This window comes from Ambystoma mexicanum, chromosome 4p (assembly GCF_040938575.1).
Source record: "Ambystoma mexicanum isolate Mex_15411 chromosome 4p, UKY_AmexF1_1, whole genome shotgun sequence".
Classification (NCBI taxonomy): domain Eukaryota; kingdom Metazoa; phylum Chordata; class Amphibia; order Caudata; family Ambystomatidae; genus Ambystoma; species Ambystoma mexicanum.
The window spans coordinates 1170859686-1170884762 of record NC_090927.1 but is presented as its reverse complement, the minus strand read 5'-3'; the positions used below and the strand labels follow the sequence as shown (position 1 = coordinate 1170884762).

General features: G+C 44.9%; 1 protein-coding gene across 4 annotated transcripts in view; it reads left to right on the top strand.

Annotated features, from left to right (window-relative positions):
* The window catches only part of ADGRG6 (adhesion G protein-coupled receptor G6), a 606009-nt gene that overhangs the window by 539996 nt on the left and 40936 nt on the right, over positions 1–25077 (top strand). For all 4 annotated transcript variants that reach the window (XM_069606809.1, XM_069606811.1, XM_069606808.1 and 1 more), the window contains 5 exons: positions 200–245; positions 1318–1427; positions 11380–11507; positions 16283–16551; positions 19614–19722. In XM_069606809.1, coding sequence (XP_069462910.1) covers positions 200–245; positions 1318–1427; positions 11380–11507; positions 16283–16551; positions 19614–19722 — 662 coding nt within the window. The remainder of the gene's footprint in view (positions 1–199; positions 246–1317; positions 1428–11379; positions 11508–16282; positions 16552–19613; positions 19723–25077) is intronic.

The following is a 25077-nucleotide window of genomic DNA, read 5'->3' as shown; positions in this document are numbered from 1 at the left end:
TCAGAATAAAAGTTTTGGATAAAACACTTCGGAAAGAGGTCTGCAGATGAAAGAACGGTATACGTCTCAGATTGACATTATCATTCGCTAGAAGGTGTGGATTTCGTAGTTTCCTCTTCCCGGGTAACACATAGGTCATTCTGTTTGCAAATATCTACATTTCCTTTAGAGTTAATCATTTGTTTTTGTTTTCCTCTAGGAGAGTCCGAAGCCATCATGTGTATTCTGGGATATGACTAAAAACAGTAAGTTTAGACACGTGATGTTTCTGAATTGCTGGTGTCTGCTACGAAATCAGCGAGTTGGTACATTATTTATCTCGCTCTTTCTCGTCCGTTCTCGCGTTGTTTCGTGGCTCGGCTGTTAGACATTTTACAAAATGGGTGCATATCTGAAGGGGACTCCTTTTATAAAACTGCTCTGAGAGTAAAAGTCTGGGAAGGCACACGGGTGCCCACATCTTAAGAGCCCGATCCTTATGAAAGGGACAAGTAAGGCACACCATAGTTACGGTAGAGAACATGCAAAGTGGTTGTTTAATGTTATTTATGTTTTGTATTAATGTCTAATTTGGTTATATAATGTACCTTTGAGAAATGTACACATTTAGTAATAGAATCCACATTCAACAGTAATAATACAACTGAATTACACTAAAGTAACAATCAGAAAATCAGACACAATAATAGTGTCATGAGATTTGCAATCCTATACATAACTTCTTAGACATAATCGTCTCCACATATTACTCTCAGCATAGACCAGTGCACTACTAGAGCAAGGCGACAAAGTATTCCTGCCACCAATGACACAGCTAATTTATTTTTCCTTTAAATGAGTATAAATGCATTTCTTTTGCATATGATCTGCACTAGTGCAACCTACACACATTATGCCAGAATCAATCTAGCAACCGTGGGATGGGTGGCGGTGGACCACGAATAGGTGGTCTGGACACTTGCATGTCATGGGATCGCCACTTTTATATCCCCAGATATTTCAGGGAGGCTTTGGAAAGATGTTCACAAATTAGTCGAGTTGCTGTGCATGTGCAGGAGATTGCAATCCAAGTTGCTTTTTTTGGGGGTATAATATTGACTTGATGTTCAAGATTGGAAATTCATATTGCTGGGCCATTATCGCTTCTCTACTCCTGTAATCCGACGAATGATAACGCACTGCTGTGGAGACGACCTTTCCTTGTGTTTAAAAAATCTGAATCGTTCCTCGAAATTCTCTGCTCCCCCATGCAGTCCAGACTGCACCCTTGCTTTCAGAACAGATTGTAAACATCCGATTGTTGTGTCCTTGCCACAGATTACAGCGGCGGCTGGAACTCGACGGGCTGCCGGGTGCTGAGAGCGGAATCCAACTCTGCAGAGACTGTGTGCCTCTGCAATCACCTCACCCATTTTGGGGTGCTGATGGTAAGCGATGGAAAAGATCCACTGCCGCGGCTTTTGCCAGCCAGCATGGACTGCTAGCACCAAAGACCTGGGGGCTGTTTTGACGACATCGAGAGGATATCAAAATAACAAACCCTCAAGAAAGAGTTGCACTTGGGAGGGATACGAAGAGATCTGGGAAAGGGCTCAAGGGAAAATAGGTCCCACGCAGGCTCGGACTGGGCTATAGGGCAGTAGGCCCATGGCCGAACCAGATTTTGGGTCACAGTCGGCCAGTTTTTTGGCCAATGTGGGCCAGTTTGGTGAGTTACTTCACTTTGCGGCTTATATGTTTTGAACAGTGTTACTGAGTAAATATTATTTAAAATGCATAATTTGCATCACATTTGATTAAAAAAAACTCCCTGTTGGGTACTATTCAAACAGTTTCACAAAAGGAATGAATTGACATTTGCAACTGTGGGCCACTTTTTCATTGGCGCCCCGATACATTTATTGCCCAGTCCGACCCTTGTCCCCCGCACAGGCACGAGTGCCAACTATCTCAAATCAGGCCCAACGACTTGATCCCATCGCTGCATTGGTCGAAGTCAGGCTACATAGACAGCCAGTGAAGTGAAGGACGTCAGTGCTCATTTAAATCATCTTCACATGTTTGATTGAAAAAACTTTTCTTAAAATGCCTTCTTTTTATCAAACACGCATTAGCATACCGGTAGCTCCATGTACCACCTTTTTTAACAATTATACATTCAGTTTATTCAATTTAAAAACAAGTCCTGACAGGTTATAGCCTCCACAGTGTGATGCTCTTATTTTTAACAATTTTCCAATGGTTTTTCTTCCCAAGAAAAGTGCAATCGGGTGCAAATAAAGTGCAAAGTGATATACCTTAAGGGCCCGATTCATGGAATTCTTTGCACGCTTCAAAGTGACTTTGCACTGCCGACACAAACCCTGATTCATGGAACTGTGGAAAGTGCGTTTTTGCAGTGCAGTCAGTGCAAAGTTCATTTTGTACTGCAAAAAGCAGTGAAAAGTCCCTTTGAATCGTGCACAAAATTCCATGAATCGGGCCCCTAATATGTCAAATCGCATACAGTGACTCTCAAAAACAAACACAACAAAATTACAAACATGGATGCTCAATTATTAGCTTTGTTAAAGCATGATTGCCCAACTTCTCCTTATTGTCAGTCGTGTTGATTGCAATCATATGGTGTGACTCATGCACATCCATGGGAGTCTCCCAGCATTTTGTCTCCCCACAACCGGGTTTTGACAAAGCTACTGACTGAGCATTCATGTTGGTGATTTTGTTGTGTTTGTTTTTGAGTCAGTTTAAAGGGATGGTCTAGTAAAATTTTGTATTTAAAAAATAGATAGGCCACATAAAAAAAAATACTAGCATCCTCCCTTTTAAAACTTCCTATGTAAAAAGTTTGAGCTATTCAAGCTCAAAATTCGAAAAAGCAAGCACAGGGGCCAGCCATTTTGTGAAATGGAGGCCCTCCTGTGCTGGCTTTTGCGGCACTAATGAAGGAAAAGCCAGCCAGCTGTAGTAAACAAAGTCTACCGCTGGGTGGCTTTCCCTTCATTAGTGCCGGGACTCGGAGGACGCGGACCGGAGACCAGAGCAGGAAAGCTGCAGCTGAATCTCGGTAAGTGCTATTTATTTTTTTGCAAAAAATAAGCACTAGCTGCGTTTTTTTTTCTAAGTCCCAGAAAACTTAGAAATAAAACCGCAGCTTTAAAAACATTGTAAGCCGGAGGAGCCTGAGAAACTTGGAAAGAAAAACCGCAGCGTTTTCCAACACAATAAGGTTGTATTTATGTTTGCACTTTTCTTGAAAAGAAAAACCTTTTGTTAAATTGTTAGAAAAAATAAGTAAATTCCACTGTGCAGGTGGTATCCTATCAGATGACTGTCCTTTGTTGGACTTGTTTTTTAAATGAAATAAACTTAATGTATAAAAGAAAAATAACAGGAATATCCATGTTTTGATTGGTGTATAGTCCTCAGTTCCGGTAAGTAGAGGACACCCCCTTCTGTTTATGATTTGATGTAATTAGTCATTCATAATGCACTTGTACATAAGTGTTTATAGGCACAACAAGACAAGGGAGGGAAGACAGAGGGAGGACAGACAAACGATGTTACTAGGCCTTGTGTCATTCAGATCGTGCAAGTACGAGAACGAGAAGTGCAGGGGGAACGTGGAGGGGGGAGTGCAAGGGAAAGGGGAAGGGAAAACAGGGCAACAATACGCTGAGTAAGTTCAGCCAGTGCAGCGTGGCTCTGGGTAGTGCAAGGAGAACAAGGGACTGTAGAGTTACAGTTACAGCCCCTAAGTGCGTGGTAGGCCCGGAGGCAGTGCAAGGTTGACATATCAAGGAACAGCCTGGTACCCAGTGAGACTCTGAGAGTAGCCAAGCAACCAGTCAGTGCAGCAGACAGGTAGGTCAGCAGGGGAGGGAGAGAGAGAAAGCAGAGGAGACATCTCAGACTGAGAGCTGCTTAGGAGGTGCACATAACCCCTTCTTTCCCGCTGCCTTCCTCCTTGTGCTGCTCTACCACAGTGCTCTCCCTGCCAGCACCCGGTCAGAGACGAATGCCTCTGTCAATGCTTGCCTTTCCGACAGGCTGTTGTAGAGTTTGCAGTGGGATGCCTACCCTTAAATTCTGCAATGTGCTGTACAGCTTGCACACACCAGGCGCCGGTGTATACAATGTAATGCAGCCAGTGGGCCTAATTCATGAAACCTTTAGCACGGTGAAAAGTGATTTTGCCCTGGTGCAAAGTGACTTGCCTGCCAACAGACACCCTGATTCACAGAGCGGTGCAAAGTGTATTTTTTGCGGAGCAAAGTCACTTTGCTCCGCAAAAGTACTCCTTGCACCGCGCTAAAAGTTCCATGGATTAGGCCCAATGTATTTTCCTAAGCCTGTCTATTAGCAGTGCAGAATTCCCTGCATGGGGCACATTGGGAAACCCAGCCACCAGGCCTTAGGGACACAAGAGTTCCATCATCATTTGCAGTACAAAGTGATGCTCCTTTAGACAGCGTATATTTATGATACTCAAGCCTCTTAAGTGTGCGGAGAGTGGGGCTTGCAATGATTTCCTGTGTAACTATGGATGAACATCCACGCCCTTAATTTACCTGCTTCCATCAATGGAAATCATGGGTGCATGTTCGCACTCGTGCCACCTGTGTGAAAAAATAAAAGCATTCCTATCAGGTAACACTAGTATGAACAGTACATTACAGAGGCTCGAGTCGCACATCTTGACAGTAGATGGGATATGATAGGCTATTTACAACGTGCTTAATACCCAGAGGGTCCTAAGAACGGACCCAGGAATCAAACCTGTGTTGCTCCGTGTCATCTTGCTTCCAAGCCGAGCACGTTGCCCCCGAGCTATCCTCCCGGGGCTGAGATCAGTGCCATTGGATGTCGCCAATGTGGAGAATACGGGCCGCGTGTGGAAGAATCGAGTGAGGATGAGTCCCGGGCCGCTAGTTAGGAAGTTGAAATAAAACTACAGGAAGGAGTATGTGGATCGGCCTGTATTATGGGTCTCCGTTAGCTTTTTGCAGAATATTTGTTAATATGTAGTTGTTGTTAATAAGGACTCATTTGAAGGATTGATGCAAGTATGTGCGTTTATGACAAATGTATGATTGTTGTGCCAGTGTAATAAGGTACTATAGAGTCACATTCTTAAAACTGTGTTTGGTGCAAAGGATGAGACACATCGCATCAGTTGCACCAAAGAAAATACGTGTCCTATCCGCAAAGGGCGTCGGAATGTGTGCGTGAAAAGCCCTCTTCTATCCGCTTTCCGTATATGTGCAAATCAGAGCGTGTTTGTGTGCATTTTGAAGAGCATCCCCTATTAAAGAATGGGATGCATGTTAGAATGGGGCAGAAACCAAAGACACCCTAAGAGATGACTCTTCGATTAAAGTTACTTTGAGGAACTCCGATGAAGTCTTGACTTACTCATGGAGAGGTCTATTCGAGTCACAGAAAAGTTACTATGAGCGATTCTGAATTGCTTCTTACTTTTTGAAGGAGTAAGACGGTTGTAATCTCTTTCTGAATCGAATAGGCCTCTACAGATGTAACTCGGCGTTACTTAGAGGAACCTGTTGGTTAACCTGCCCCGTTGCGCTGAACACGTCTGATTGCCGACTGCCTTGCTCTGTACGGCTTAATCATTATCTTCCATGACTTTGTGCTTTTAGTTAAAAGGGAAGCTGGGGTCACAGTGTTCTAGTGACTCGCCTCGAGTGTGGGTACTTTGTGTGCACTGCTTGCTGGGAGGGCCTGGGTCCCGGGTGACAGATGAAGGTAGGGCTTGGGAGAGTTCAGACTGTAACCACTTGCAAGTGTTTGGTTGACCTGTTTCACAAAGGTGACGTTCTCAGGCTCTCTGTTTCCTTTTAAGAAGTCCTGGGACCGGAGGTTAACCTTTGCTATCTCCACTCATTTTCTAGTTCTTGATTCTTTGAAAAACAATCTCTATTATTTTATATTTTTTTGCAAATTGCATGGTCCATGCATGTGCGCGTTTGGCAAACTAAACGTCAAACAGTTGAAGGGAGCTAGAACAGACATATGTTCCAAGCTTAATGAAAGAGCTCTTTAATATACTAGACAATAAACATTAATGAAAGAATCCACAGAAGAGATATGGGGAGAGGGGAGGCATTACCGCTGCTTAGTCAAGGTAACCATTCCAAAATGGAGGCACGCAGGAATGAAACCATGTAAGAAACTGTGAACAGTGTAGAATTCATAAATGTCATTTTGATACTGGTCGCAGAGACTAGCTCACAGTAGTTAAGTGCTTGTTTCTATGTATAAAACTTTAAGCCTATTGGTCAGTTCTATAGATATAGACTTAAGAAGACACTGAGGGGTTAGTAAGATCCCCTAAACTGTGGGTTCCATGGATCCGCCAGTGCATGCATAGTAGGTCACTGTAGATCATGGAATGAGGATCATAGAATGTGAGCAAGTCTATCATTTAATGTTTACTGATAGCATAACCCCTTCCATCATACTGTATGTCTTCAACTCGTCTTCCGCTGTTGACACCTTGCAAAAATCGCCCAGTATTTGGTTCAATACTAGAAGTTGACTGAAGAGAAACACTGAGGCCCCGAGGCTTTTATCCTCAAGAGCAAACTGCTGGGGACAGAATCTGCGACACGCAGGTCAAGGCCAGTTCAGAATAAGAGAAGCATTGAATGCCGAGTTAGAAAGGAAAAGTTCAGGTTTCAGTCTGTTCACTGATCACACTTGGAGAGCCGGAATACGCAAATGGCTCCAGTGCCTGCAAGTCTCGCCCCGTTTGGCAAGGAAAAGCGCACCAATTGACTTTTGCAAAAATAGCATTTTGGTACTGAACAGTCAGTGCGAGCATTATGTTGCCACTTAAGAGTCGATACAAATGATGTTCCAAAAACTTCCCTGGGGCCCCAAGGGTAAAGAGAAAGAAAAGAGAGGAGAGGAGACCAAAACAAAGCCACTCATACACCAGAAGAGGGATGGGTAAATTAAAGAGGATTGGAGGGAATTTGCGGGAGTGAAGTAAGCGAGAGGAGTGAAGGGAGTAGAGAGCGAGCAGAGTTACATCAACCCTAGATGAACCACAACAGCACTTGGAAAGACACACCATTAATTACTCCAGCCCTCACTCCTCACCAACTTCTCCCCCATCATTGCAAGAGCAACCACATTCAGCCTCAACAATGGGAGCCACCATGGTCAGAACACAAACACAAACCTCAAATGGTAGGGATACTGCTTTTGGCTACCAGGTTGGATCCATCTTTTTGCAGGAAGGATTCAGCTGCCACCAGGGCTACAAACACTGCCTGCCTATCCCGGAAATCTTTAACTTCACCGGACGCCACAGCATTGATGTCACCAGCATCTCTGTCAATGGTTTCCGAAAGTCCAGCAGTTTGTGCATCACTGATGCCTCACTCATATCCGAAAAAAGAGAACTCTTAATCCCTTGGATGTCAGTGCACTTTGACATTATCTGCTTTACATAAGAAGTCTCCCCGGAGGTCTGGCACCTTCAGGGCCATCACCACGCACCTCCAGACCCCAGTGCAAGTGATGCCAGTTGTCAAGTGGTCCCAGTTTTAATGCAAAAAAGAGCTTGTAATGTCTGTGATTCTCTCAAAGGTACTGAAGCTGGGATCCTTATTACTCACACTTGGAAAGCTCTTCTGAAATCTTCTACTGTCTCAAGCCTATTATCAGAGTTTAACAAGTACAACCAGAGAGTGTCTTGTCTTATTATCCCTGATACCAACAGTATCTGGTCTATATGCCTCAGCACAAGTGACTTGCTCTGTCAGGGAAGCAGCGCTCACTTGCAAAGCATGTACCTTTTGCACAGCATCCATAAAGTGCTCCTTGACAGCCTCCAATGGGTCGCCCATGAGAAGAATGTCTCTGTAAGTGCTCTGTTGGTTTGGTATCGCAGACTTTACTTCCTTCCTTGAATCCTTTGGCAAGATGCCCCTCTTGGGTGATGAACTCCCCTTCCACAAAAGCGCGCCCCCTGGCACAGAAGCATGGCATGAAGAAATCACTGCCACCGTGTTTGTGCCTTTTGTTAGCCATGTTATCCAGTCTATGTCAGAACTGTGCTATGAACCCCTGGGCATGGGCTTGCCCGAGGTCCAAAGGTCTCCCCCTATGGCCGGTTCACTAGCTGCTGAGGGGCTTCCCTCCCCTGCCGCCTCCCAGGACTGATGTGTCAAGGCTGAACTGGTTGACAGTCACTCTCCAGAGTCCTACGACCCTGACACTTGCAGCTGCTTGCTAGTCGTACCTCCAGAGGTTAGGCATCAATTTTAGAAGCACTCCCTGACTGCACCACTGCTGACATCCAAGAGTGATCTTTCAGGTTTGGGTCGATTTGACCTAAAACATTGGACCTAATCACATTTGATATAATTTATTTGACCTTTTTTCGGTCTAAAATGCGGAGGGAAACCCCCGCAACCCTTGCCCCATTTCCACTCAACCTAATCTATACTCTTACCCATGACCTATATATATATCTAATTACATTTGACAGAAAAAAAGGTCAAAACAATTAGATCTAATGTTTTAGGTCAAATGTGTTTCATCAATTATGCTAATACCATCTTTCAACTCCTCCAGGACTCACCACAAAGGGCACATCCCTGTATTGCCACCCTGTTGCTCTTTTATTCCACCACTGGGCGGTCAAGCTCCTTTACCAAACATACTTGAGCATAAAACCCACACCACATCCAGTTGCGCAGTCCCTCCACCTGTCACACATCACAGACAGCCTTCCTGGAGCTCTTCTACCCTGCATGCAATGATCATGACAGAGGATCCTGGCAGGAGATTCAGAGCTGTGTAAAAGAGCGCCCGTCTTTTGACCTCCTCTGTTTGAATGTAGCTCTTCCTTCTCCTGAGCACTATTATGGTCGGGCTGGGATCGTCTTCCCATGATGCCTTGCTTTCCCTTCTAAATGTGTGTCTCTTACTCGTGCCTCTGCTGCTCTCCGACACCACCTAGAGAACGTCACTCTAGTGCAGGGTTGTCCAACTCCAGGCCTCGAGGGCCGGATCGAGGCCGGGTTTTCAGGATACTGCTCATTAATTTATTTTTATGAGATGAATTTGTATACAATGATTCTAAATGTATGCAACTTTTTCCTCCTCAATATTAATGAGGGATATCCTAAAAACCCTGTCAGGATTCTGGCCCGCGAGGCCCAGAGTTGATCAACCCTGCTCTAGTGTCATGCATCTCTATCTCAATCTACATCTATCTCTCTCTCTCTCTCTCTCTCTCTCTCTCTCTCTCTTTCTCTCCACCACAGTGAGTGGTTGTTCTGCCAAGTAAGATCTGTTGTGCAAGTCTCTACGCTGCCTAGTCGCTCACCGTGGGTGGCAGGAGGACAGTCCTGAGTGGACGGCTTTAGGACGGGAACAGTGGCACCATGCTCTTTACATGGGTCTAGGGATCAGAGCTTTCTAGATCCCACTAGCTCTGCCTACGCCCCAATCTATATTTCATGACCGGGCTCTCAATTTCTCTCCTTCTACAATCCCTCATGGCAAGACACCACCCCATTTGTGAACTGTGTGTTAAGAGGGTGCTACCCGTCTTATTAATGGGTGCCAAGGGTGCCCTGGGAAATACTTATCTCCAGAGGACACTGTCAAACCACTGTCACATTGTTGCAACTCACACATTCAAATGAATGCTGTTTATTTATTTGCATTTTTGTTAAGTGCTGGCCCTTGGATCATCAATATTGGAAGGATACATTGTTTTACCCGAATCTCTTAGGAACTCTTTAAAAAAAAAATATATATATATATGTCATTTTAAAAAAGTGTAGTCAAAACATTGCATTGTTGAAATGCTTATGGTATAAACTGAACCCTAGAGGGGAGTAGTTTTGCACATTTATGGCATCCTCCTTACCACCAAACCTCCTAAACGTTGGCCTTATATAAAGGCACCGGAGAGAGATTTGGAGAGAAACCTTTAAGATCAAGATCAGAAATGTATATGATCCAAGAGAAGTCCTCATCGCTATGCATTCACGTGACATCCCGTAGGCCAATCAAAATGAATACAGGGTTGCCCGATGTCTGTTGGCGAAGCTGTGGAGTATGTGGATACTTGTTACATATATGGGGAGAATGTCCTAAGTAGTAAAGTTTTTGCAAGAAGTGATTATGTTTCAAAGGTCATAGGTGAATCATTCCCCTTTAGACCAAGAAGCAGTGGTTTTAGGTTTTCCTACTAGCCCAGGAGTCTGCATCAATTGACTCTCGAGGTGCTTGGTGCAACAAATCCCATCATCCCTTGCCAGATAGTACATTGTGAGGGATAATGGGAGTTGTAGTCCATAATAGCTGGATATCCAAAGGGTGCAAACCCCTGTATTGGGACTATATCCATTGCACTCTAACATAAGTAAAACTGTTACAACACTGTTCCTAGCAGCCAAATTGGTCATAGGAGCAAAGTGGAGGAACCCGGAAGATCCTCAGATGACCGTGTGGTGGCACAAACTATGGAACCTGATGGCCACGGAAAATCTTTCAGTGGACTTAATCAATCTGTCTTTTTAATTAAGTGGAGACCAATGTTATCATTTGTAGTCAATGATGTCAGGTTTCTTACGTGCCCCCAACATTTATGAGCACTCAATTTATTTGAGGTAAAAAAACTAGGACAGAATTATTTGAGGAATATACCAGTCGAAGACGAGGAGAGTCGATACTGGCAATACCAATGGCTATCTGAAAGAATGGAGAGACTAGGCGCTATTGAGGAATATTTTGATGATTCTACATTGGGCTATTCCTCTGAGGATGTGCATCGGAAATTCTTTTGTGTTTATCTTTGCCTGCAGAATAGGTGGGGAAGAACAGCGGGGAGGGGCTATTCCGTTGGGGCAGTTGACTGCAACCTTTGGCTCTCAAAATGTTTTGGACTACAACTCCCATCAGCCCTAGCCAGTACATTCAATGGCGAGTGATCATGAGAGTCGTAGTCCAAAGCTTCTGGAGAGTTGCAGGTTGCAGACCCCTGCTAAGGAGGTTGACATTTGCGTTGAAATACTTCATTGTTAAATTGTACAAACCTCATAATATTAAAAAGATGGTTGATAAAAAAAAAATCGCATTGCACAAAAATGACACAGTTTGCTGGATCCTCACATTTTAGATTTTTAGCCAGCCACCTTCTGCTTGATTGCCTATGAGAGTGGCACAATCCAGTGCTCTTTCATGTCTAGCACATACAAGCTGCTGGAGTCATAGTTGCTCCTCAAAGAAAGTCTATATATGACTTTGTATTTGCGTAGCACAATCCTTCAGCTTGTGGAAAGCTGTATTTTAAGCTGAACTCTTCTCGCCCTCTTGCTTTGCCTCATGCAGGACCTCCAGAGGACCGGCACACAAATCGACGAGGCCAATAACCGAGCCCTCACCTTCATCACCTATATTGGCTGTGGAATATCCGCCATCTGCTCGGCTGCAACTCTACTCACCTACATTGCGTTTGAGTAAGTCACTTTGTTACTTCTTAAGGGATGTTTACCTAAGACATATCATCAGCCTGTAGACCTCATCTTCCATAGGGGAATGGGGGCAGCCACACCAAAAGTGTATTGAGCAGCACATAAAGAGGTCCAGAAAACATGTTTAATCCCCTCACCATTGTATCCCATGATTCCTATTGCTTTAATATCATACTTGTAAAGTGGCATTTCCAGCGTAACGTGGCTAGTTGGATGCATCAGTTCCAACACTGTTGAATAAAGTTCTATGGAAAGCCCAACATAGATGCGCTGTGAAAGTGAGCACTAGAGAGAAGACCGCGAATCCCCTTCCACTCAACCCCTTAACTCGCAGCGATCTTGGGTCTTCTGCCATGGTTTCCTACTCCAGTCCATCTTTTTGTTCATCCTTTTTCGTGGCAATGCCACACGCCCTGTCGTGGTATTCTTCACCTGGCTATCATTGGGCTGGGAGAATAGCTCAGGGGCAATGCGCTTACCTTGAAAGCAAGATGATGCAGACCAACACAGGTTCAATCCCCGGGTCCGTGCTTAGAAACCTCTGGGTATTAACTGCGTTATAAATAACAAATTACAATTACAATTCTCCTCCCTAAGGGTGCGCCTTCCTTGCCCATGGCTTCCAGTGTGCAGCACTTTCCGTCGTGCAGTCCCTTCCTGACTACCTCTGCCTCTTGGCACCCCTCCACCTTTGCTGCCCAGTTCCCTATTATAGTGCTGCCACTTTCCACATAATAATGTCTCTCCGTATTATGCACGACCTCTGTGTCCATCCCCTTTCAACACCTCACTAGGCATTTTAGCAAATGATGCATCCAAAAAAATAGAATCACAACCTGCAGTGTTCCAGATGTTTAGGACTCTGACTCCCATGATCCCTCATAATTAATCATGCTGGATAAGGTGGATGGGAGTTGTAGTCTAAAACATCTAGCGAGCCAAAGGTTGCTGGCCACTGGTAAATGCTCCATGTAAGTATTGAGGCCAAGCATAAAAAAGCAGTTCACTTAGAATGTTCATGAGCCAAGGGACAGTATTAATTACTTGTTGAAGGCTGGCATGCATTATTTTCCAGACCACCATTTGTAATAAATGTGTTTGCTAAAAAAGCAAACATAAAATAGTGGCCTTCTGGGTTTATCACTTTGCCTCCTAGTTTCATAAATTGTGAATATGTCTAATCTCTAGTTCTGTCCGACTAACATGTGTCTCCCTCACCTCCACCTCTCCCATCACATTCTGGGTTCTCTAATCTGGCCTCAACCAGTTCCTACACATTGCTTTGTACAGCACCTTATGTCCGAGACGCACCTGGAAAGCAAATGAATAATGAAACCGCAATTTCAATAAAGGTTACCCTTGGGGGGTACTCTTGCGCCCATTTGGTTGATTTTTAATTAGCAGAAATGTGATAATCACTCGCAATATATATTTGCTTCACACAGTTTAGGTTTTTTGAAGAGATGTAATGCCCTTTGGGGATGACACGTGTTTCGACGTATAAAACGTCTTTTTCAAATCAGGGCTTTAGAAAAATAATATTGAATGAACATTCACAATTATGATTCACAAAATATGCACACGGAACATAGTTAATTATGATTGTTCCAATCATTTCCACATTATTTTGTGAGTGGTTGTTTGTTAATTCAAGAAATAAAGGTAAACCATGGCCATGTTTCGGGAGGGGGAAAGGGGTAGGAGGTTTGTGGGAAGTCAGAAAACAGAAAAGAAAAACAAATAGGAAAAAGAAAAAGAAACAATGAATAAACTTTCATTAGAGAGTATAATGTAGACCTTAAAATAGCCATATTGTCTTCTTAATACTTAATAACATTGTACCAGAAATATTCATCCCTACCCAGTGGTTTTAGTTGCATGAACTATCCTCACAGTCTCTCCATTCAGTCATGGGATAATCCCTGTCACGTACAAATAAATGCACCCACATTTCTAAGTCACCAGTTTTCCTCCTTACTTTGATCTTGGTGTGAAGAGATGGTCGTTTACTGAAACCACGCCGTCCCCCAATCAGCATTCAGGGAAGAACTTACCATAGCACACGTGGAAGTCTCAAATGAGGGAACAATGCCTTGGAACATGAAAAGAATCCTGGGTTGGTTTGAGTGAAGCCGGCGACCTTTGCATGAGGTGTGAGGGTCGTATGGTCCATATGTCAGAAATACCTGCACCAGGCAAAACCGCCTTTCATAATTCTTTCTCTATAGACGGATGCTGCCAGGATGCCAGGACCTTTGGGGGGTTGTTGGGGATCTTTGCTCTGTGTGTGCTCTTTGCTACTGCCTACCGCAGCACCACGTCGTGCTAGCTGCAGTGTCACTTGGGAGGTAGCCTCAGTCCAGGGGCATGTTGGCACATACGTGTTATACTGCACATGGACTGTGTCAGTGTTTTATCAAGTGCATGGCAAAGGCGACGTGTTGGTCCTGTGCCAACCCCAAGATGGTGGCAGACATACACCTCCACCCTCCCCAAGATGGTAGCCAGCATTGACAAGATCAGGAAAAAACTGAAGACCTTGCTGGTCAGGCAATTCTTCAAATAGTGCATAAACACCAGAGCCCTACCCAGCACACCTCTTTCATCACCCCAGAGTACATATCGCCAAGACTTTATTATTTATCAAGTTGCTCCTTATTTTCAAAACTCTGTTTCTTCCTGGCTACATTGAGCCTGTGTCTTCATTGGGTCAGAAAAGGACCCTTAATGGAACAGTTCCCAGTCCTCCACCTTAGAGTAAGTAAGCCCATCTCCTGCACGGGGTAGGCGCGGCGTGTATCCTCCGAATCTCCTAAAGTTACCTGCTCTCCTCCTCATTCGTCCATAAGTTCCTCTACAGGAGGAACACCCTTCATACTCACCGTGCCAGTCTCATGGCACGAGGGTGTGTCTCTGTTGGCACTCAGCATGACTGACTGGGATGCCTGTGGTTTACATATCTATCAGAGTTGGACCAAGGGTAAGTATTGTCATTGTGAACAGATACCAGTGCCTGAGATAGTCAATACAGTGGATGGATCTGCCTTGTCCTCTGGGACATTCCTTAGCTGCTGTTCACTGTTGGCAACCATCAAGGAGCCTCATGAATGGCACATGTTTGATAACAGGGTGGCGCTTCACCCCCTGGTGCCGCTTGGCTTTCTTTGACTTGAAAGGCATAACCTTTATAAGAACTGGCCAGCTGGGGAACTTGTCTTGTTTTGTTCTGAGCCCTGACTCACCACTGCACCTGTCAAAGGTACCTGTTAGCAGGAGCTGTCACCACATTAGCCCTCTTAGAAGGTGTGCCCACTGCATAATGCCAGCTCATCCGTGGATTTGAAGAAACAGAGACTCATAGCCACTTTGCAAGTATGGTTGTTGCCCTTGCCAACGGCACAGGTGGATGAGGGTGTCCTCAATCTGAGGGCGTGTTGGCATGCGCAGAAAGGTTTATCTGCACCAGTTTCTTCCCAAGTCTGCGTAGAGGGTGCCATAACCAAGGGACATGGCTTGGTCCTCTGTCAACTCTTATATTGTTGAAGCTTCTTCCTGCTTCCCAAGCACTACATAAAAGACCAGTTTGGCATCGGGGCATTGCGGCATTTCCTTTCCCTTATGATATGTGCCCCCTTGTTTCCCTTTGACGCTCTGTGCTCATGGTTCCCTTTCTTTCAAGGTCCTGGTTAAGATCCTGCTTTGGTCATGGTAAGTTCCTCCTCATCTAGATGTTCTTGGTGGACTGGCCTTCTCCTCCTTAGTCTTCTGGTATGTTCAGGGCCACTTACCTAAAGGGGTTTTGAGGTCCCTGGCCTTTCTTCTCCAGGTGCTCTTTATTGGCTGCTGTCTTGATCCCCTACTTGTACTCTGGGCACTGAAAGTGACGGAAGGGATGGACGGGCCAAATCTTCAGCTGCGCGGCCGCACGCCTGTGTATGCAGCCATTGACAAGAGACGCATGTCCTCGTAGGCACTAGTAACGGACAACCTATAATGCACCAATAGCCGCTTTATGTAACAGTCCCTCAGGCCGCAGAACACACCCCAGTACTACCAAGGTCCTGAAACCCCCAGGCTGTTAAGAGAAACCCTCTGTCCAAATCAGGGGTGGACTGGGAACCAGGCCCTGGAAATAACATATCAAAGTTGCCCCATATTACCCATTTTCAGCAAGTGCAGCCCTTTTCCAATGGGAAAATAAGGAAATATCACACAAAAAAGGCCCGGGGTGCAGAGGCCTACCGGGAAATCTCCAGAGTTCCCTATATGGTAGTCCACCCCTGTACCCAATACTCAATTGCTGCCCAGCAATCTTGGAGCCAGAGCTGACCCCCATACCGTGGAATGCCAAATATGGCTCCCAGTACCCAAAACACTTTGCTGGACCTTCTCCCATATGATGACACCTCAGGAGCGCGAGATGAATGCGTCTCTGCTGGGCAGAGGAGGGCCATCTGACATCACCCCCTCTCCTCCACCCGGAGGAGTTCTCTCGACCCCCTAAGGCAAGATGGGTACCTGGAGTGACCCGCACACTGCAAGTCTGCCCACAGTGCCTCATAGAGCAATCGCCAGGAATTAGACCAGAAAAGAGCAAGGGGGCGGGGGATATGTTGGTTTGCTCCTATTAAAATGGCTGCCAAATACGCAGTGAAAGGGCCGCTTGGAGATTGTCCCACGTCCCCTGAAATGCCAGGAACAGATTCATGTGTAGCCGCAGGCTGTGATTGACATCTAACTACTGTCATGTTTTTCTTCAGGAAAATACGAAGGGATTACCCGTCCAAGATCCTGATGAACCTGAGCACGGCCTTGCTGTTCCTCAACATGATCTTCCTGCTCGATGGCTGGCTGGCGTCCTTCCAGATTGCAGGCCTGTGCATCGCCGTGGCGGCCCTTCTCCACTTCTTCTTGCTCGCCACCTTCACGTGGATGGCTCTGGAGGCGGTCCACATGTACATTGCACTGGTTAAAGTCTTTAACACCTACATCCGGCGCTACATACTGAAGTTCTGCATTGTTGGCTGGGGTGAGTTTGGCTTTCATTTTTAGTTTAGCTATTGGGTGGCACGTTAGCGCCACCTATAAACTGAAACTGTTGTATTAGAGTACAGCTAGGAAGAAATGGCATGTGAGGAGGGACACACAGCTTTTAGACGTTGTCTGGCTATTTGCCTACCCATTGACTGCCCATGGCCCTCCTAATCCCTATGGCCATTCCTGCCTAGTTCCAGCCCCTCTCTGCCCAAAACAGCTCCTCATGGGAACTCTTTTAGCTTCCTTTAATTAAGCCTTACCATCAAACGTTGCACTCGAAGTGTCTGCCAGTGTTCTTTCAAAGCAGTTAATGACTTAATTGGATTTTTAAACGTGCTACTGATGTTTGTAAAAATGTCTTAACCAGGCCTAGCTTCCGCCACTCTATTTATAAGCACTATGTGTGTCCTTCAGTGAAGTTGCAAAAAACAAGCATTGGCAAAGCCAACAGTTTTGGCTTGTGTATAAGTACTGGGCATTTGCCAGATACTGCTGTTAGATGACCTTCTCGCACCATTTTGCACCTGCTACCAGCAATGGATAGTTAATACCACTACGCCAGTGCCTGGCAAGTGCCTTTCCGATACCTACAAAAACACCCAAACTGTTGCCATTGCCAATGAATGTTCTCATGCGTGAGCGAAACAGGAATTCCACTAAAAGAATGTCTCCAATGTATATTTAAACGTTCTAACCAGATGACGTGTTTTCAGTAACACTTTTCATCTATTCTGGATTGTTCCTGCAACGCATAACAAAAAAGGAAGAAGCAGAACAATGTTTTGAAACACATTAGCAAGCAATGTCATGAAAGACACGACACAGGAGACGGACAAAATAAAGAACATTTAGGAAGGGCGGGGAAACAAAAACGAGGAGAGGAGGAGGGATAAGGACATAACAAGATAAGAGATACAAGTTTTGGAAAAAAGCAACCAGTCAGAACCAAAATGTCCAGAACTGTCCTATTGCCAGTTTGTTCCATGCAGAGCAAACAGACAGCAGGTTTGCATGGACCAGAAGCCGGCAACATGGACCAGAAGCCGGCAGCCTGGACCAGAAGCCGGCAGCATGGACCAGAAGTCAGCAGCACGGACCAGAAACCAGCAGCATGGGCCAGAAGCCGGCAGCATGGACCAGAAGCCAGCCGCATGGACCAGAAGCCAGCCGCATGGACCAGAAGCCGGCTACACGGACCATAAATCAGCAGCATGGACCAGAAGCTGCCAGCATGGACTAGAAGCTGGCTACACGGGCCAGAAGCCAGCAGCATGGACCAGAAGCCGGCAGCATGGACTAGAAGCCGGCAGCATGGACCGGAAGCCGGCATCACAGACCAGAAGCCAGCAGCACAGACCAGAAGCCGGCAGCATGGACCAGAAGCCGGCAGCATGGACCAGAAGCCAGCAGCACGGACCAGAAGCCGGCAGCATGGACCAGAAGCCGGCAGCATGGACCAGAAGCCAGCAGACCAGAAGCCGGCAGCATGGACCAGAAGCTGGCAGCATTTGTGTTTCATTCACTCTCTTGTTACCTTGCCAGTCAATGTCTTTTCTAAATTAATATCTACATTTAGTTATTACATTTAAACTTCATGAGTCCCATTTAAATAGGGCTCCATGGAATCAGCTGTTATCAATGAGTGCAGACATCATTTAGAGTGCAGCAATAGGCGACTTTTGTTTGAAATGTGTGATGTGAAGCCAGGAGATATTTTCCCGCCGCTGCTTGTTGGACGTGTCTAGGAATTTGCAAACACAAAGATCAGAATTGTGAAACCAGGCAATGCCATCCCACGGGTAGCCAGCCGCATGCTGCATTTGCAGTTCCTGCCTCAGCATGCATTTATATTAATGCAGGGATTTTGTTGCGCAGCCGCATGTACCCTTCAGGCAACTTTGCATGCGGGAGTCCAGCAAGCACCTAATGTATTGACTTGATGCGTCTTTGCAGTTGGGAAATTTGGGCCGTTACCCAACCGGTTTTGCTGCTCTGGCGGGATGGGAAGATGTACGTTGAGGAACATGAAGCAAGGTCGACACGCTCAGATTAATATTATTGGAAACACGTGTTAAAGAGAATGGGCCTCATTATAAGTTTGCCGGTCTGGAAAGAAAGTCCCGGTAATAAGGTTTCCCTGTGCTTTTCCGGACCTGCAAACTACAAGTCTGCCGGTGGGGGTTACACGACTTACCGCTGGCCAAGAGCTGAAGGTAACTCAGGCCCCCACTGGCATTAAACAGCCAGTAATTCTGGTGCTGGTATTATTGGTGCTAGATATTCCGGCATTTCTCCCAATGGAGTCCTGTTTGGACTCCATGGAACCTTGAATTACCGTTATTTCCGCCGCTTGTAATATCCCAGTAATACCGGGATATCAGGTGGCAGAAACAGTAATATGGTTTGGTGATATCCCACCGGAATTACCGGCAGGATACTACGAAACTTGAAATGACACCCAATATTCCTAGATTGACCAATCCAGTTTCATGCACACACACGCTTCACCAGGGACCATTATTTTTTTTACCATACATTTCCATAAACATGGAGGCACAGAAAGAAAAATCATGAAGGCTTGTTGTATGAACATAGAAAACAATCATAGCACAACATATCCTATCATGCATTCATATGGTCTTCTGTTTGCATACTTCCAACTGTAGAATATGCCATTGCAAACTCTCACAGGCTCACGGAACGATGATTAGATATCACGTGAGATGAGCAACTTGTGATGAGATGTTTTTATATGCATAATTATTTTTTATTTGTTTTTTTATAACACGCATAATGCCATACCTGAGTTCAGTTTCTAAGCACGGATCCGGGATTCAAACCTTTGTTGCTCTGCGTGGTCTTGCTACCCAGACCAGTGTGTTGACCCTGTGCTATCCCTCATTCACATAGAGAAGACGTCCTCAGTTACTGCACTAGACCATTCCTGTAAGGCAGAGCATAGTTCCCTGAGCATGGGAGATGTATTACCACTGCCTTCTAATAGCTTGGCACTGACATTCACTCATCATCTCGTGCCGTTTATGTCTTCTACAGGTGTACCAGCCGTAATAGTCTCTGTTGTTCTAGCAAGCACTCACGCAAATAGTGCCTATGGCAATCAAGTGTACGGCAAAGACAGCAATGGGCAAGGAGGCGATGACTTGTAAGTAAACAGCCTTGCAGAGTGTGTGTGGACATGCATAATTGCACCATGTATGTATATGATTGTGGTTGACTGGCAATCAATTCTCTGAAAAATCAGCACATTTCACTCGATGCTAGAGCAAAAGTGGACTTTAACTGCGGACACATTGGGGGAGATGTGCAAAGAAGTGTGCAGGCCTGTGCGGAGCAAACATGCGCTATGCACGTCTGCGCAGTTCTCAGAGAAGGCACAGGTTGCTTGCCTCGCAACAGAAATCTGCGGGTTTGGAGGGGTCTGACCTGGCAGGATGTCCGTAATGCATAGCATTGCCTCTTGGTGGAGAGATTGCAATCGGGCAAATCAGCTGCATGGTGGGTTCGCAGGCAGACCAGGCAAGGGTTAAGATCGACCCAGTTGGCTCGCACTTTTTCATGGGAGCTGCTCATGATCCGTCGTATATCAGATGTGTGAGAGCTGTTAGTAACGCAGTGGCCTCTGTTACATGTATAACTAAACCTACATTCTCCGAACGTTCTATCACTGTTGCCTACTGCATGGTTTGCTCCTTATATAACGTTGCTAGGCAACGTGAGCATTTTTCATCTGCCCGATTCTTGTGATTGGATGTTTGTGGTGCTAATATACATAATGGCGCCCTTTCTGAGTCCATCTCGTCGCCTACCCTGGAAGCGAGCTTATGTCCAGCGGGCGGGATACGCTTCCCTGTGGCTAGTTCGTTCTGTGCCATGGACACGCAGTTGTATACAGATTGCCATTCTCAATGAAGATGCGGAGATGTATTTTGAGATGCCTCTGTGGCAGAACCTCAAAGCATGCTTTGCATATCTTTGCCTTGTCAGCCAGACAGTGTTCCATACTTTTCAGTTGTTTTTAAGTTTTTGAAGCGTACATTTCAGCAAGGACACCAAAAACCTAGCTCATACCATTTCCTGTCACCCTCTAGTTTGCCCTCGCTTGTTTATTTATTGTATTTATTTTAATATGTATTACACATCACATGCCCATAGGCCTCAGAGTGCCTCTGCCATCTTATTCCATGAACTAGACCTTGCAACTTTGTAGTCTTCAAGCAAATATATCGTGGTCTCTAAGACCTCTGTGGAATCCCGTTTATCATGAGTTAGAACCTTAAAAAATTCCAAAGTATCTTGTGAACTATAGATCTAATTTCCATCTCACAAACACTATTTCCCGCATTTGCAAATCGGAAATCTGCGCTCATAACATTTTGAGGTTCAAGAAAGATCTCACATTAACAAAACTGAAGAACGTCTGTGAGAAAGCAAATGGTGGAAAAATAGGCATCCGATGAACATTTTTGTTGCAGACGACATGTTACAACAATGCCATGAAGACATTTTCCACATTCTTATTTCGCAAACTAGCAGCGCTGCAAAGAGTTTTCTCAAACGATTTCCCATGTAGCACTTTATCCTAAGTCAAAGCAGCCAAGTCAATCAACTGCTGACGATGAATTGTTTTGGGATCAAAACTTGTTAAACGGGGAAGCCTTATAAGTGATTGGTCAACCTACTAGCAACATACAAGTTCTGCCTCATCCCTATACCCACACAAAGCCCCAACACTGAGCACAATGTTCCTAAAGAGAGCATGTGAATCTTGAAAAACTGTACACTGAATCCAAAGCATCCGATCCTTAGGAAACTCCCAGCAATATTCCTAAAAAATATCAACAACGATAATCACCAAATCACTAACTGCTCATGGAGGAACCCAAGTTCCTAGAACCGCCCAAAAGCACTTTCGCCCAATTACTGATCAAGAAAGCCAAACGCGATTGAAAAGAATTGGAAGTCTACAAGAGACCTCTCGGTTGTTGCCAGTGTTACTGTGGTGCTTGTCTGTGGCTCAGTGGACTAATGCATCCACTACAGGGGCCTGTGTTTGACCTGATGATCACAGGATCAAATCCCAGCAGGTCCACTCAGCCTTTCCTCCTTTAGAGGTTGATGAAAGGAGTATCATTAGGTTGGGTAACTGTCATTAATACCAAGATGCCTCTTCAGGGGTGAGCGTGTCCTTTACAAATGCTATTGCCCAAATTGACCTAATTGTAGTGGTCCTAATTGACCTTTATATTATTTTAGTTATTTTATACATGTATTGGGTTGGTTTTGGATTATAAATAATATAAGGGGATTGGGTGGGTGGTTGCGTTGTTTCTTTTGAATGGATTGGCGGCTGCAGGGGGTTTCCCCCGCATATATGTCCTAATTGACCTTCTAAATTAGGTCAATTCTCCTGAGGTCAATTGTGAAAAAGTCAATTAGTTTACAACCTTACAAATATGCCTGGTATGTTATACTTCGGGCACAGCATCAATATTCCTATCGGGAGGAAATGCATCCGATTCATTCTTGGTAAAGTGCTTTTGGTTAAATACAGAACAGAGGCCAAATTACTACCTATCAGTGATGTATTACTGCCCATCAAGGACTAAGGGTAATGCACCTGCTCTGTTATCTATTCCTGAGCAGCAGAATACAAGAATCCCAACACGCAAGAAGACCAAAGGGGAGCATGCTCCCCCTTAGCAACTAAACTGGACTATCTGTTATTTCGAGCAATGCCTCTGCAGGCCAGTTGCCGGACATTTTAAGAATGGATATGCTAGTATCACATTCTATTGTTGCTTGCTGGTGTCTACCATTTCCACCCAATGCCGACGATGCAAAGGTCTATAAGGATGGATCCTTGCCTTCAGTTCCAAGAAGCAGGACAAGTGTCAAAAGTGGATCGAAGGCTGGATGTGAGAAAACGGACTCCGGCTAAATCTCACAAGGACAGCAGTCATCTCATTCAGAACCAAACCGATGCTCACGATCTATAAAGCAACTACCATTTTTAATAACAGCATCTTACCAACCTTGCTTTCATCGTAGACTTCCTACTTTATCAAGTAATTTGAGCCAATACAAATAAACAAATAAATGCGGGCTACACAAGAAAATATGGTTCCATGTAATAATGTCCCTGCAAAAATGTTGCCTGGAAAAAAAAGTCGCCAGAAAATGGCCATTTTTTTCGGGGACATTATTACATTGAACACATTAGAACATCTATGAGAGCACCAAAAAAACAACGCAAACTACATCCATTAAAACTGGCGGGCCCTTTTTAAAACATCCCTTTAAGAAATCCACTTTCGGTGCTTTACTCTTATTGTATGACTAAGTCCCACCAGTTCTGCAGGGTAATCTCAAAGTAGGCCTTCAAAGGAGCAGGGTGTGGCTGAGTTAATATCCGTTTAATTGGGATAAAGAAGTTACTTGTGTGGTAACATTGACCTTAACTTCAGAATGTTTTGTGAGCCGGAGTCCATCCAGACTACATCAATGATGTCTACCACACATGATACTGAAGTGTCATTTTGAGTTCGCCATTAGCAATTAAAAACTTCCAATATTCGAAATTCTGCCTATTTTAACATCCGCCATATTATGGCTCCTGAGGTATTTTACCTGATGCAGTATTTCAATAACATTGCAGATATTGCATGATTACCCAATGAGAATGACAAATATTTTTGCCTCCACCCAAAAGGTGACGTTAAAAATATGTTCCTACCCTAATATATGAAAGAGTTTGAGACTGTTACGTGAAGGGATGTGCTAGTACAGGGTTGTCCAACTCCAGGTCTTGAGGGCCGGAATCCTGACCGTTTTTTCAGGATATCCCTCATTAATGTTCATGAGAACAAATTGGCATGCAATTAGAATGATTGTGTGCACATTTATCTCATGAATATTAATGAGGGGTATCCTGAAAATCCGGCATGTTGCACTCTAGGCCTGGAGTTGGACAACCCTGTGCTAGTACATTCCCCAGTAACATAAGGAACAAAAATATGTATGGGGGGACAACTTGGGCTTCTAAGATACTCACACTCTAATCCCCATAAGGCATAATGCACAGAAGGGTCATTGATGACCCACTCATGCCTTTTCATTCATTGACCACATAGGGCTGAACCACTGCTCTACTATATGCATTTCCACCCCCAAACAGGGCTGGAAAGCATTGTTTCCATTTTATTTTTTAATTACACGCAATATTTTGGAAACACTGAACACAGCATTTCTTAAAAAGCACACCAACAGGGATTTCAGTGGCCCGCGGGTGGTAAGCTCCTAATCCTGTGGCAACCATTGGATTCTGCGTTCCGTAACAGCTATAAGTACAATACCACTAAACACGTAATGAAGGCCATGGAGAAACTGATGGTGGAGGATGCAAAGATTAATGGCATCCGGCTGGTTGGGGCTGCAGCCTTGACAGGGAGAAAGCCGACACTCAGCAACTACTGCATTCCTAATAGTGATAAACATTGTTGCCATTCTTGGCAAGCAAGCAGTGTTGCCCCGTTCCCAAAACAGGGACATGTTGCATCCCCACCCTTGCTTATTGTAACATGGTAGTACTTGGCAGATTCGAAGGTGCTCCCTGCCATGCCAGCTCAAGGGGGTTTTTCAATTTGGCGCTAGCCCTGCCGCTGCGGCATGCTGGGGGAGGGGCACCCCATTTTTTATTTGCTGCCCTGCTAAGGCCAGCCCTGCTTGACAGATTCAAAGGTGCGCCGCAGATCTGTGGCCAGTCAAGAGCATCCTGCAGGGGCAGCTGGCGGAGAATAGCATTCCCCCGTGCTCTTGATGTGTGCGGTGGGAGCACGGCACCTTGATGGATGATACCAATGATACGATATATATATATTTTTTTTATTGTAACATATAGTTTATTACAAACTTTTATTACAAAAAATAAATCCTCACTATTCATTTCATTTGTTCCAGTTAAACTTCAGCCCTTAGTCTTTCATACGCATGACTACGCATTTTCATAGCCCAGAATTTTGTCTATATAATTGATCACAGAACATGTTAAGTGCACAGAGCTCCCACTTAATATGCGCCACCACCAGTCGTCGAGATTTCTGTTTAGCGGAACAAATTTGGTGAGGTGCAGGGTTCTCAACTCTCAGATTAGTGCAATCAACTATTAAGTGTCTTATTGTTTCAGTTTCCTCCTGACAATATCTGCATAAATTGTCTTTGGTGTCACGATCGTGTCTCATCAGCAACATTTCCTTCGTTTTAATTGCGTTCACACGTAGGCGCAAAAAGCTGCCACGATGATGGCGTGAAGGAAATTGTAGCAGGTAATTCGGCATTGTGTTTAGTTTTTTTTTAGTTGCTCCGAAATTAGGAGCTGTTCATAGGCCTTCAAACCTGTCCAGATTTTGAATCCATGCCCATTCTTTCAGTTTTCTTTTTGCTATTTGTGGTTGGTCCAATAACATGTTGCAGTTTATCTCAGCGGCTTGTAAAAGCATCT